The 12,482-nt window shown below is 44.9% G+C and overlaps 1 protein-coding gene across 1 annotated transcript in view; it reads left to right on the forward strand.

Annotated features, from left to right (window-relative positions):
- The window catches only part of LOC141074884 (receptor-type tyrosine-protein phosphatase T-like), a 336,227-nt gene that overhangs the window by 151,336 nt on the left and 172,409 nt on the right, over positions 1-12,482 (forward strand). The window contains exon 12 of the mRNA XM_073562192.1: positions 3,050-3,290. Within this exon, the coding sequence (XP_073418293.1) occupies positions 3,050-3,290 (241 nt within the window). The remainder of the gene's footprint in view (positions 1-3,049; positions 3,291-12,482) is intronic.

The raw sequence follows: 12,482 nt of genomic DNA on the forward strand, positions 1-12,482 counted from the left end.
CTGCTGCTAATAACAGCAGGGAGGATTTCACTGCGGTAAATTTGAACTGTGGTGAACTCGCCTCTGCCCCGAGAGACTTTTTCTCACTGTGCGAGCGTTGATGTCACCGAGGTCACCGCAGTTCATTTACCTTCTGGGACGCAGCCTCGGGGACCAGAGTTAACCTCGATGATGACACCGCTGGTCACTTCTGCGCTCGCAGTAGTTCATTCACCAGTGATTCTCAGTCTGGATGGTCGCATCTTGGCACCTTCCAGTTTGAAAACTGTTTATCACCCAGACATGGATTACGGCGTGGGACAGAACGTCAGACAGGTATGGTATATTAGTTAAAAAAGGGGGGAGGGGCCTAGCTACCTGTGACACTACAAAAACAACAAAAACCTACATAAATACGGAAGCTGATGCCATGTATTTTTAGAAAAATTACAAATCTTCATTAACCAAGTGTCTCAAAACAATTTAAAAACATATGAAGGGAGACACAAATTACAAAATAGATCTACACACACTGGGGTAAGTATACCTAGTAAATGTTTACCCTTATGTAGATTAATTTCATACCCATTAAAGCAAAATGGTTTTTTTTTTAGACTATCTCAGAAACAGTTAGTGCTTATGGTGTTTAATGTACAGAAAGCAATTTTTTTTTTATAAGCTGATATGGATCCAAGTGTAAATGAACAAAATGTAATGTTTAGGCAGCAAGATTTTTTATATATCAGTCTAGCGACAATCGCTAAACAAGTCCAAATAATTATAAGAGGTATTAATTTAGATCCAGTCTATTGTACGAAATTGAACAAATAATTTTGACTGGTAATGAAAAAGGGGATGGTTGAAGTCTAACTTTACAAAACAATTGACTTAATATATGGGCCAATAATCCAATAAGACATAGTAGTTTAGTGCTCATAAGGTTTAATGGAGAGATCAACTCCTCATTAGAAATATGAAGCATGAACTGTACACATATAGTTGATCAAATAAATGGGAAATTAAATGGATCAAATAATCCTGGATATCTGGTACTACGGCACACAGACCAAATATATTTTGCTAGATATATTGAATAAATAGGGAGGGTACTCAAATTCCCAAGTGGAAATCAATGATTGTGTCTAGGGTAAATCCCATTATACCATAAATAAGCAAGTGCTAGAAAGAATAGTGCCAATAGCAGAGTCAGTCAGATAATAAATTCACTTAGAGGAAAAAAAGAACTCCGTAAGAAAGGGGATATTAGGTATACATGACCTGGTTGTAGAGTAGCGCTACACTGCTATTGGCACGATTAATAATACTTGGTTAATAAAGATTCGTAATTTTTCTAAAAATACATGGCATCAGCTTCCGTATTTATGTAGGTTTTTCAGGTGAGGGATGTCGTTATTTTTTTGTTTTTTACAGGAGTCTAGGGCTTTGGTGGAATTAGGCGTTAGGTGAGTATAACTGTTTGTTATTTTTAAATAAAAAACGAAAACTGTTTAGTTTTATTTTTAATAAAGGACTTTATTCTGGCTGTGCCTTTATTTACCTTGTAACTATAGGATTAGTAATGGGGGCGTCTTTTTGACACCTCTCCATTAGTAATCCATGGGCTTGCTGTCACCTGACAATACAAAGGTGACATCAACCCCACAAATGTGAACTCCACTTGCCACTGCTACAGGGCAAGTGGGAAGAGCCGGGCAAAGCGCCAGAGTTGGTGCATCTAGCAGGTGTGCCTTTTCTGGTGGTTGCGGGCTGCTATTTTTAGGCTGTGGGGACAATATATATGCCTACTTAACAGCCTGACAATACCAGCCCCCAGCTGTTTGCTTTAGCAAGGCTGGTTGTCAAAAAAGGGGGGGACCCCACGCTATTTTTTAAATTATTTAAATAATTTAAAAAATTGGAGTGGGGACCCCTCCATTCTTGATAACCAGCATTACTAATGCTGATACCTGCGGATGGCTGCCCACAGCTGTGAGTTTTGCTTGGCTGGTGATCAAAAATACAGGGGAACCCACTCCTTGTTTTTTTTTTTAATTAAATTACAGCATCGTCCGATGAATACTCCCATCAGCCGCTCCTGCTTTCACTGTTATTAGTGGCAGCAGGCATAGGCTGATGGGAGCAGTAGTCCCATTAGCTGACACCAGTGACTGGGGATAAACTTTGTATCTACAATCACAGATGGACTGTCTTTTGACAGCATGGGAACAGGAACTGTCTGACTGGCGGTGATGATTTTACCGCCGATCAGAAGCGGTGTTTGCGGCGCTGTCATGTGCAAACAACCGGTGTTTGGTGGGCTGAACCCGAATAGTAACATGGACTTCCTGGTGTCAGTGCTTGAACCTGAACAGTAGGTGTTCAGTACGGATGCCAAACTTTACTGTTCGGGTTTGCTCATCTCTATCTAAGATGTCTGATGGTTTCCTGTCTCTTCTCTGTCAGATGATGTTAGGAGAGATGAGTCGGGCAGTCTCAAATCACACAACCTTTTGTTCTCTTGACGATAAGGCGGTTTCTAGCAGTGGCTTTCTCCACGTTCGGCATTGAACACATGGATGTTCGGTTGAGCAGCTATAACATGTTTATGGCCAGTTTATAGGGGATCTCTGAGCAAGATTTCACAGCACATATCATTTGTATGCGCATGTAGCTTTTTCAAAGACAAGGAGGAAGCAGCGCAGGGCAGGGAATAGAGCCGGAGTGGTGGAGATTTATCTACAGTAGCTCTTCAGCCTCATTTACATATCAATTAAAAAGCTGACTTCTCAGTAATAGAGATAAGGAGCAGTGATGTAAAGGTATTGCTGCACTTGTCTTTGGAAGAGGAACATCAACACGCAAATAGTTCAGGTGGTGGAATCCTGCTGACAGATTGCCTTTATGACTTTTTCTGAGTGTCTACGCTGGGGGAACGTTAACATTTTTACTTTTTTACTGGTAAGGTCATATGGGATGAATTTTTTTCCTTTTTTGTCGGTAATTGTGATGGATGAAACTAGGTTTCAAATACCGATTTGTCGCGACTGATGTCTATTTTTTTTTTATGCAGCCATTATGAAATAATTGTCTCTAGTGAATCGAGAAGTAATACAAGTGACTGTCTACAAGTCAGCCCCACTCATTACAACTCCACTCCCACTCACTACACTGCGGCACTTCTCCCAGCGCACAACCTTACCGAATCCATAACACTTGGAGATAATCAGCAATATGGCGGCTTCCTTAATGCTCCTCTCACCCCAGACCAGAAGTATGCAGTGTATGTGCGCGTCACCAGCAAGTGGAAGCAGGTAGGAGATATTTTTGTCTGGTAACCATTTTGTGTGAACGTTTTTGAGGATTTTCTTTTGTAACCTTAGATCATGTTGGACCATTGTCTTGTGACTCTGCTTTTTGTTATTTCTGATCTCCATCATGGTGTTTTCTGCTCCTGTCCCTGATATTACTAGTGTTCCTCACAATATCCTAGAACTAGAGATGATTGAACCATCTGAAATTTAAACTCGCCGCCTTTCCCCAATAAATTTGTCACAAATTTCAAATGTCCTAAAGAGAAGTCTATAAGTGTATTACAATGTGTGATACAAATAGGTGTGTAACACTCAGAATTGTCGTAGGATTGAGCTTCGTAATACAAAGACGGCCTCCTATTACTGTGTGAGGGAGCGCCAGGGCCGTAGTCATGGCTTAGGTCAACGGAGTATCTGTGCCCTGGCCTCCCACCACATGAAAACAGTGTTCATTAGATTAGTCAGCATACCTGTGACTTCAGGTCCAGCATCATCAGGGTCTCTTCTGCACTGCTGAAGACTTTCTATAATCTGTTTTACATGAATTAAGACACAATCCATTGCAACTTTAAACTGAGCAACTTTAATGTTTTCATTACGCAGCACATCCATGTTATTTACAACATTAACCACATGTTGCACATAGTACATTTCTTCCTCTTTCCCTGCACTTCTCTCTCTGTCACACAGCATGTACCCGGGTTGGACCATCTCGTACGGTTCCTCAGCATCCTCCCTGCTTACCTCTGCTACGGATAGATATTCCCAAGTCTGTTTCACCACAGACGTGAGGATCCGCTTCGGAAGTCAGTTTCCACATGGCGAGCAACCTGCCCTTTTGTACTGTCTCCTGCGGTGACACAGCGTCCTCCCGGTCCCAACTCACTGCATCTGAAAGTTCCCTCCGCTGTTTTGCCCTGGATCTGAGGGCATCAGCCCATGAGATAAGTTGCCACATTAAGGAGCCACCTGTGTCTCTGTTTTGCCACTGTTTCTGTCTTAAGCCTCTGTTCCAAGTCACTTGTGGTCCACCGCTGTACTGCCCTGCTGCTGTGGATGACAAGGTTTCTCCCTTAAATGTTGCATGGTCGCTGCTATCATTCTGGGCACTCAAGCCCGTGCAGGCAGTTTGGGCGCCCTGGCCGGACTGACTCCTATAAAGAAGTCCTCCCTCTCTTAGCTGCAGCTGACCCCTCCTAAATTAACTATTTACTTAACTAGTTTCACTATACTATATTGAATACACTATAATGCCCCCTTTGTGGCCAGAAATGGGTACTATACTTTCCCTATCCAACTATGCATCAATACATGACAGGGTAAAAGATATATACATTACAGCAACATTAATTATATTAAATACAGCGTAAAATACACGACAATATATGTACAGTTTTTTAATAAACAGCCAAACTTATTTTACGCAATAAGACATACCGGGATGAATGTGGGGAGAATGATACCGCCTTTTGTATCCCTTTACACAGTGCTTCCCAAAATCCACAAATCTGGAAATCCAGTGAGGCCAATTATTTCATGCATGGGCACCCTTACTGAGCAGTAGAGATGAGCGACTTTGCCTTTTTTAGGGTCGAGTCGGGTTTCATGAAACCTGACTTTCTCAAAAGTCGAGTCGAACGAAATCGGCCGACTATAGGGAAAAGTTGGGAAAAGTCATGAAACATGAAACCCAATGCAAGTCAATGGGGAGAAAAGTCGGCAATGACTGGAGGACTGTAAACACACCTGGCATGAATTTTAACCCTAGAGGCGGCGAAATCTCTCTCTCTTCTCCCTCTCTCTCTCTCTCTCCCACTCCAGCTACGCTCCGCTTCTCTCATTGGCTGAAAAAAGTCACGTGCAAGCATTCGGCGAAACCCGACTTTGGCGCTTGGGTCGCCGACCGCATGGCCGACTTCACACTGTTTCCAGACCCCCCACTGCTGTATTTTAGGCAGCCCCCAAATCTAAGAAGCATCATTGTCAGAAGCCCCCTGTCCTCTCCAACAGCTGCAGGAACCTTTCCTTGCAACCAGAAAAAATGTAAATCCTGTCCATCTATAATGACCACGGACAAGATAAAGATCCCCAACTCACATCAGGACTACAAGATCCCAGGTGCTCTCAGCTGCATCACATCTAATGTGGGTGTACTTAATTATTTGTACTAAATGTCCAATTGGGGCTCTGAATGTGGTGGAGACCGGGCAAAAACTGAGAACAAGGATGAATTCTCATTGCCACACAATAAGAAAAAAAAAGGATCTACCTGTGGCCAAACATTTTTGTATGCCTGATCACAGCACCATGGACATGAAATTACTGGTATTGAAAGGTAACTTCAAATCTCAGAGAGACAGGAGGGCCTGGGAGTATAAACTCATGACAACCAGTGACACACTCAGTGCAGGAATGAATGTGTTGCATGGATTTATGTCCTTTTACATCAATTAAGGAATTTTCCCCTCAGACCTCCTGGGGTCATCACAACACAGAACCAGACCCCAATCAGAGGACAATAAAACATTCACACTCCTTATCTATGACCTGCTTCAATATTCACAGCCACAACTGTTTCTCCCTCTCCCATAATGATAGTTCCGCTTCACGTCACTTGTCTTGTCTATTGCGTTATTTCTGTGCTGTCTTGTGCATAAATATGTGACTCTTCAGATTTTTTGCTAGTCTATGCCTGATGAAGAGACCCATCAGCAGGATTGTGCTCAGTGACTACAAGCGGTGTCAGGTCGGTGCCATTATACTGATTACACTGCTACCTTTAGGAAGTGCATTGAGCAGCAGGGTGGTGTACTGGTAAAAGGGAAAAAAAAAGAAACTCTTTTAAATCTTCTGCCTGAGCAAGTGTGAACGAGCGGAGTGTGACCTGAGCGTAAGTGCGAACTGTGGTGTGTGTGACTTGTGATTCAGTGAAGAGGTATTTGGAAAACCCTTAACAAATACCTGTGTGTTGCTGAATTGTAGGTTGCTGAGTGCTTTCTACCTGTTCAATTTTGGGGGGGCATGTTTAACCTATTTTTTCTCTCTACAGGGTTAATCTATTATTTTACCATCTGTATTTTTAAGGGTTAACTATTGCATTTAAATCTTGAGGTGTAACTATATTCACAAGGGGTTAATTAAGGGTGGGAGTTCATAATTAAGGGTTGTGGTGTAATGACCACTGTATCCGCTAGGGGGCGCTGTGTGGATGTCCGAGGAGAGAGTCATGAATCACCATTATGTATCTCAAGGTGGGTGGCCTTGAGATGGAGACTGATGTGTGTATTGATCAGCAGTGATACTGCTGACGTGTTGTGTCAATGTGTCAGGGAGAAGTCTCCAGGTAACTGGGGAGACGGGCAGGCCCAGTTACCTACAAACTCACTCAGGGGGTGTGTTTAAGGACGCTATTGCAAAGAGTGTGTGAATGGGTCAAGGACCTGTGATGAGGTCATAGCCATGTGACCCGGTGGGCGTGGCTACGGACCATATATGGTGGACAGGGTAGGTCACATGTGTGAATGCTGGGACCCGGTGGGTCCAGTGTGGAAGGTCCCGCTGAGATGGGGCTTCCTGGTAACAGCCTGTGAAGTGGCTGTGAGTAAGGGCGACGTGTGCCTGTTAGTTCCATGGAGGGAATGAACGTGTGCAGCATGGTGAAGCAGCATGAGGAAACCCTGACAGGGTGAGATAACTTGGTGGCTAGAAAGCCTGCGCATTGAACAGTGCATAACTTGTATGACTACAGGATAACAGAGCTGAACTCTGTAATGGACGCAATGCTGACTATATGCTGTTTCCTGTTGCTTTGATGGTTTATGATGCAGAATAAACTGAAGGGACTATGATTGTTTTATGGAAAACCCGTGCCGGATCGGGTTTTTGTGGCTGCAAGAGAGTGATCCCCTATGTGAATGACAGCGCTACCTCACAGTGTTTATAAGGGGCAGCTGGTTGGGGCTCAACTCCTTTTGGAAGTGCATTGAGCAGCAGGGTGGTGTGCTTGTAAAAGGGAAAAAAAAAACTCTTTTAAATCTTCTGCCTGAGCGAGTGTGAACGAGCTGAGTGTGACCTGAGCGTAAGTGCGAACTGTGGTAAGTGTGTGACTTGTGATTCAGTGACTTTGGATTCAGGGAGTTTCCAAGGGAGGTATTACTGAATTACTGTTATATTTTATTAATACTTTTTATTTTATTTTTGCTTATCTTTTCTGTCAGGTGCAATTCCCATTAGGATGTGTTCCACTATTGCCAATGCCATCCAGTGCACGTCTTGCCGCATGTATGAAATCCTTGACCAGCCGGTGGAGGGTGCATACTGCTGTGCGAGATGTGAGCACGTTGTGCATTTGGAAGCCCAGATACTGGATCTAAATGTGCAGCTGGCAACACTGAGATCCATAGACAATATGAAAAGGAGTCTTCTGCTCACTGAGCAGACGCTCACTGGGATAGATGAGGGGGGGACGCTAGGTTGGAGCTGCAGGACAATGAAGCAGCTAGCTGGGTGACAATTAGAAGGCGGGGTAGAGAGAAGAGTGCCAGGGAGGCTAGTACTGATCTAGCACACCCCAATAAGTTTGCTAAGTTGGCAGATGAGGGGAGTGTTAGTGCAGGAGTAGCACTGCTGCAGCAAGGCATGTCCTTTGAAAGCCAGAGGAGTGTCTGCTCCAGTAAGGGGGGAAATAGGAGAGCAGGGCAGGCCAGACAGGTGCTGGTAGTGGGGGACTCAATTATTAGGGGAATCTGTCACAAAGACAGGGATCGTCGGATGGTGTGCTGCCTACCTGGCGCTCGAGTCCGACACATCGCTGATCGGGTTGACAGATTATTGGGAGGAGCTGGTGAGGACCCAGCAGTCATGGTGCACATTGGCACAAATGACAAAGTTAGAGGTAGGTGGAAGGTCCTTAAAGATGATTTCAGGGAATTAGGCTGCAAGCTTAAAGCAAGGACCTCCAAGGTGGTATTTTCGGAAATACTTCCTGTACCACGTGCCACACCAGAGAGGCAACGGGAGATTAGGGAGGTTAATAAGTGGCTCAGTAATTGGTGTAGGAAAGAGGGCTTGAGTTCCTGGAGAACTGGGCTGACTTCTCAGTTGGCTTCAGGTTCTACGCCAGGGACGGGCTGCACCTCAATGGGGAGGGTGCAGCTGTGCTGGGGGAGAAAATGGCTAGAAGGTTGGAGGAGTGTATAAACTAGGGACGGAGGGGAGGGTATTCCTTTTATAGGAGGGGAAGACAGTGCAGATAGAGACCTGGGCACAAATAATGACATTGGGGGTGGGGGTGACATGGGGGGGTGGGGTTAGAACAGTTAATAATTTAAGAAATAATAGAATTACAGAGAGATACATAAAGTGCATGTATACTAATGTCAGAAGCCTCGCCAGCAAGATGGAGGAATTGGAGTTAATGTTGTTGGAACTAGGGATGGGCGAATCCTGAAATACTCGGAATCGCTAGACTCTAACGAGTCCGACTCGGAAACTCGCTACTCGTTGCGAGTGTAGCGAGTCCAATGTTAATGAATGGGGATGCGAGTATTGCAGTGATTCCTGTGCTGCCATTTTTTTTGTTCCACTTACTTCCCGCATGTGGCTGTGCACACCATGCAGAAAGTAAGCAGAACAATTGCGGATGGTACCCACGGTCCGGAGGAGAGGAGACTGTCCTCTGGGCTTTGGGCACCATATCCCTGTAAAAAATAGAATTTAAAAATAAAAAATATTGTTATTCTCACCCTCCGACGTCCCGCGCAGCCTTCCCGCCTCTCCACGCATCCGTTCCCAGTAGTCCTTTGCGAAAATGCCCGCGATGGCATCCGTTCTCGCGGGATCGCGAAGTCTCGCAGTCATTCGCGCGACGTCATCGCGAATGACCACGAGACATCGCGATCCCGCGAGAACGGACGTCATCGCGGGCATTTTCGCAAAGGATTACTGGGAACGGATGCGTGGAGAGGCGGGAAGGCTGCACGGGACATCGGAGGGTAAGAATAACACTATTTTTTTTTTTTTTTACTTTTTATCTTTTACTACTGATGCTGCATAGGCAGCCTCAGTAGTAAAAAGTTGGTCACACTCGTCAAACACTATGTTTGACGAGTGTGACCAACCTGTCAATCAGTTCTCCAAGCGATGCTACAGATCGCTTGGAAAACGCTAGCATTTGCTTTGGACTCGTTACTGTGCGAGTAATCACTTGGAAACTCGCAGAGTACCGACTCCTGCGGGTCCCCTACTACTCGCAGAGTAACGAGTCCTAATGAGTAGATTCGCCCATCCCTAGTTGGAACATAATTATGACATGGTGGGGATATCTGAGACATGGCCGGACGAGAGCCAGGACCGGACAGATAATTTACAGGGCTATAGTCTGTTCAGAAATGACCGAACAAATAAACGAGGGGGAGGCGTGTGCTTATATGTAAAATCATCCTTAAACCCATCCTACGTGATAATATATATGAATCTAATGAGAATGTAGAGTCCCTGTGGGGGGGGATAAGGGGAGGGGAAAAATAATAAATTACTGATAGGGGTTTGTTATAAGTCTCCAAAAATAATGGAAGCAGCAGAGAATATCCTCATAAAGCAAATAGATGAAGCTGCGACTCAAGAAGTCATTATTATGGGGGACTTCAACTACCTCGAAATACATTGGGGAACCGAAACCTGCAGTTCCGGCAAAAGTGATAGGTGTCTGACCACTATGAGAGACAATCACCTTTCACCACTGGTTCAGGACCCAACAAGAGGGGGCACTGCTAGACCTAATATTACCCCACAGGCCGGACCGCAGATCAGATATAAGGGTTGGGGGTTACTGGGGGATAGTGATCACAGGATAATAAGTTTTCATGTGTCCTGTAATAAGATGTGTAGTAGAGGGGTTACAAGGACACTAGACTTCAGGAAAGCAAATTTCCAACGGATGAGAGATGATCTTGGTGCAATTAACTGGGACGATATCCTGAGACATAAAAATACACAAAGAAAATGGGAGATGTTTATTATCCTCCTGAATAGGAGCTGTGCACAATATATACCGTATGGGAATAAACCTGCGAGAAATAGGAGGAGACCACTATGGCTAAATAGAGCTGTAAGGGGTGCAATAAGGGACAAAAAGAAAGCATGTAGAAAATTAAAGCAAGTAGGTGGTGATGAGGCATTAACTAAATACAGAAGATTAAATACATTCTGTAAAAAGCAAATCAAAACAGCAAAGATTGAGACAGAGAGACTCATTGCCAGAGAAAGTAAAAATAATCCCAAAATATTCTTTAACTACATAAATAGTAAGAAGCTAAAAAATGATAGTGTTGGTCCCCTTAAAAATAGTCTGGGTGAAATGGTGGATGAGGATGAGGAAAAAGCCAATATGCTAAATGACTTTTTATCAACAGAATTTACACAAGAAAATCCCATGACGGATAACATGATCAGGGATAAAAATTCTCCATTAAATGTCACCTGCTTAACCCAGCAGGAAGTACGGCGGCGTCTAAAAATCACTAAAATTGACAAATCCTCGGGCCCGGATGGGATACACCCCCGAGTACTGCAGGAATTAAGCACAGTCATAGATAGACCATTATTCTTAATCTTTAAAGATTCCATAATAACAGGGTCTGAACCACAGGACTGGCGTATAGCAAATGTGGGGCCAAGATTCAAAAAGGGGACAAAAACTGAACTCGGAAATTATAGGCCAGTAAGTTTAACCTCAACTGTGGGTAAAATCCTGGAGCGTTTTCTAAGAGATACTATACTGGAGTATCCAAAGAAGAATAACCTCATGACCCAATATCAACATGGGTTTACAAGCGACCGTTCCTGTCAGACTAATCTGATAAGCTTTTATGAAGAGGTAAGTTCCGGACTGGACCAAGGGAATGCAGTGGATGTGGTGTACATGGACTTTTCAAAAGCTTTTGATACCGTGCCACACAAAAGGTTGATACATAAAATGAGAACAATGGGGACAGGGGAAAATATGTGTAAGTGGGTGGAGAGCTGGCTCAGTGTCATGCCCGCCATGTCTGTTATGCCACATGAACCCTGGAGCAGTGTGCATGCGCACCAAACTATCATGCCCACCATGTCTGCTATGCTGCATGACTCCTGGAGCAGTGTGCACGTGCACTGAACTATCATGCCCGTTATGACTTATGCTGCAAGATCCCTGGAAGCAGTGTGGACACGCACCTCGTGACTGTTGTGCTGCAAGATGTCTGGAGCAGTGTGCACGCGCGCCTCATCTCATGGCTGCCTGCCATTGCCAGTGCACATGTGTGTTTTACCTCATGGCTACACGCCATTGCTGTGTGACCAGCCGTCTCTGCCCTGCCTGCAGCAGTCCTCCCTGTGTTCCTGGAGCCCCTGATCATTTGACCTTTCCGAGGTTCCAGCACTGTCTGATGCAGCAATCCTCTCTGTATTCCAGGAGCCCCTGATCATGTGACCTTTCCTTTGTTCCAGCACAGTCTGATCCAGCAGTCCTCTCAATGGTCTTGGAGGCCCTGATCATGTGACCTTCTCTATGGTCCAGCCCAGTCTGATCTAGCAATGCTCTCTATGATCCTGGAGGATCTCAACCGGAAGTCCTCTCCTGGTCCAGACCCGGAAGTGCAGGTGCTAATGCCCTATATCAGACCGCCCCTTCCTATGGTCAAGGCCTGAGTATCGCGTTGCTTCCCTGCATGGCTGCTTGGTCTGCTTGGTCGCTCTCTGTATTCTGTGCCCTTGCACTCTGCCCTGAACTGCGTCTCTGCACATGCTCTGTGCTTGTATTCTGCCTCTTGTCCTGTGCCATGTCTTGTGTTGTCTCTCGTGCCATGTTTTGTCCATGTTATACTTTGACTTGTTGTCCTTCCTATGTTCTCTGCCTTTGCCTGTTTTCGCCATGTCTTTCCATGCTATGCTTTGCCTTGTAGTACTTCCTTTGTTCTCTGTCTTGCCTGTTTCACCATGTCTGGCCTTTGCTATTCTGAGCCTTGTAGTACATTCTCTGTCTCTGCCTGGTTTTCAGTACTGTCTTATGGTGCTCTCTTGGACATTCCATGTCTAGTCTCAAGGTTCTGCCTTGACCCGTTTCTGGGCTTCGGCCTACGCTTCGCTGCTAGACTCTGTCCTATCGTGCTCTCTAGCATATTTCATGGCTAGTCTCAAGGTTCTCCCTTGACC

The sequence above is a fragment of the Dendrobates tinctorius genome, unplaced genomic scaffold, assembly GCF_039654945.1.
Source record: "Dendrobates tinctorius isolate UK_male_01 unplaced genomic scaffold, ASM3965494v1 ptg000342l, whole genome shotgun sequence".
Classification (NCBI taxonomy): domain Eukaryota; kingdom Metazoa; phylum Chordata; class Amphibia; order Anura; family Dendrobatidae; genus Dendrobates; species Dendrobates tinctorius.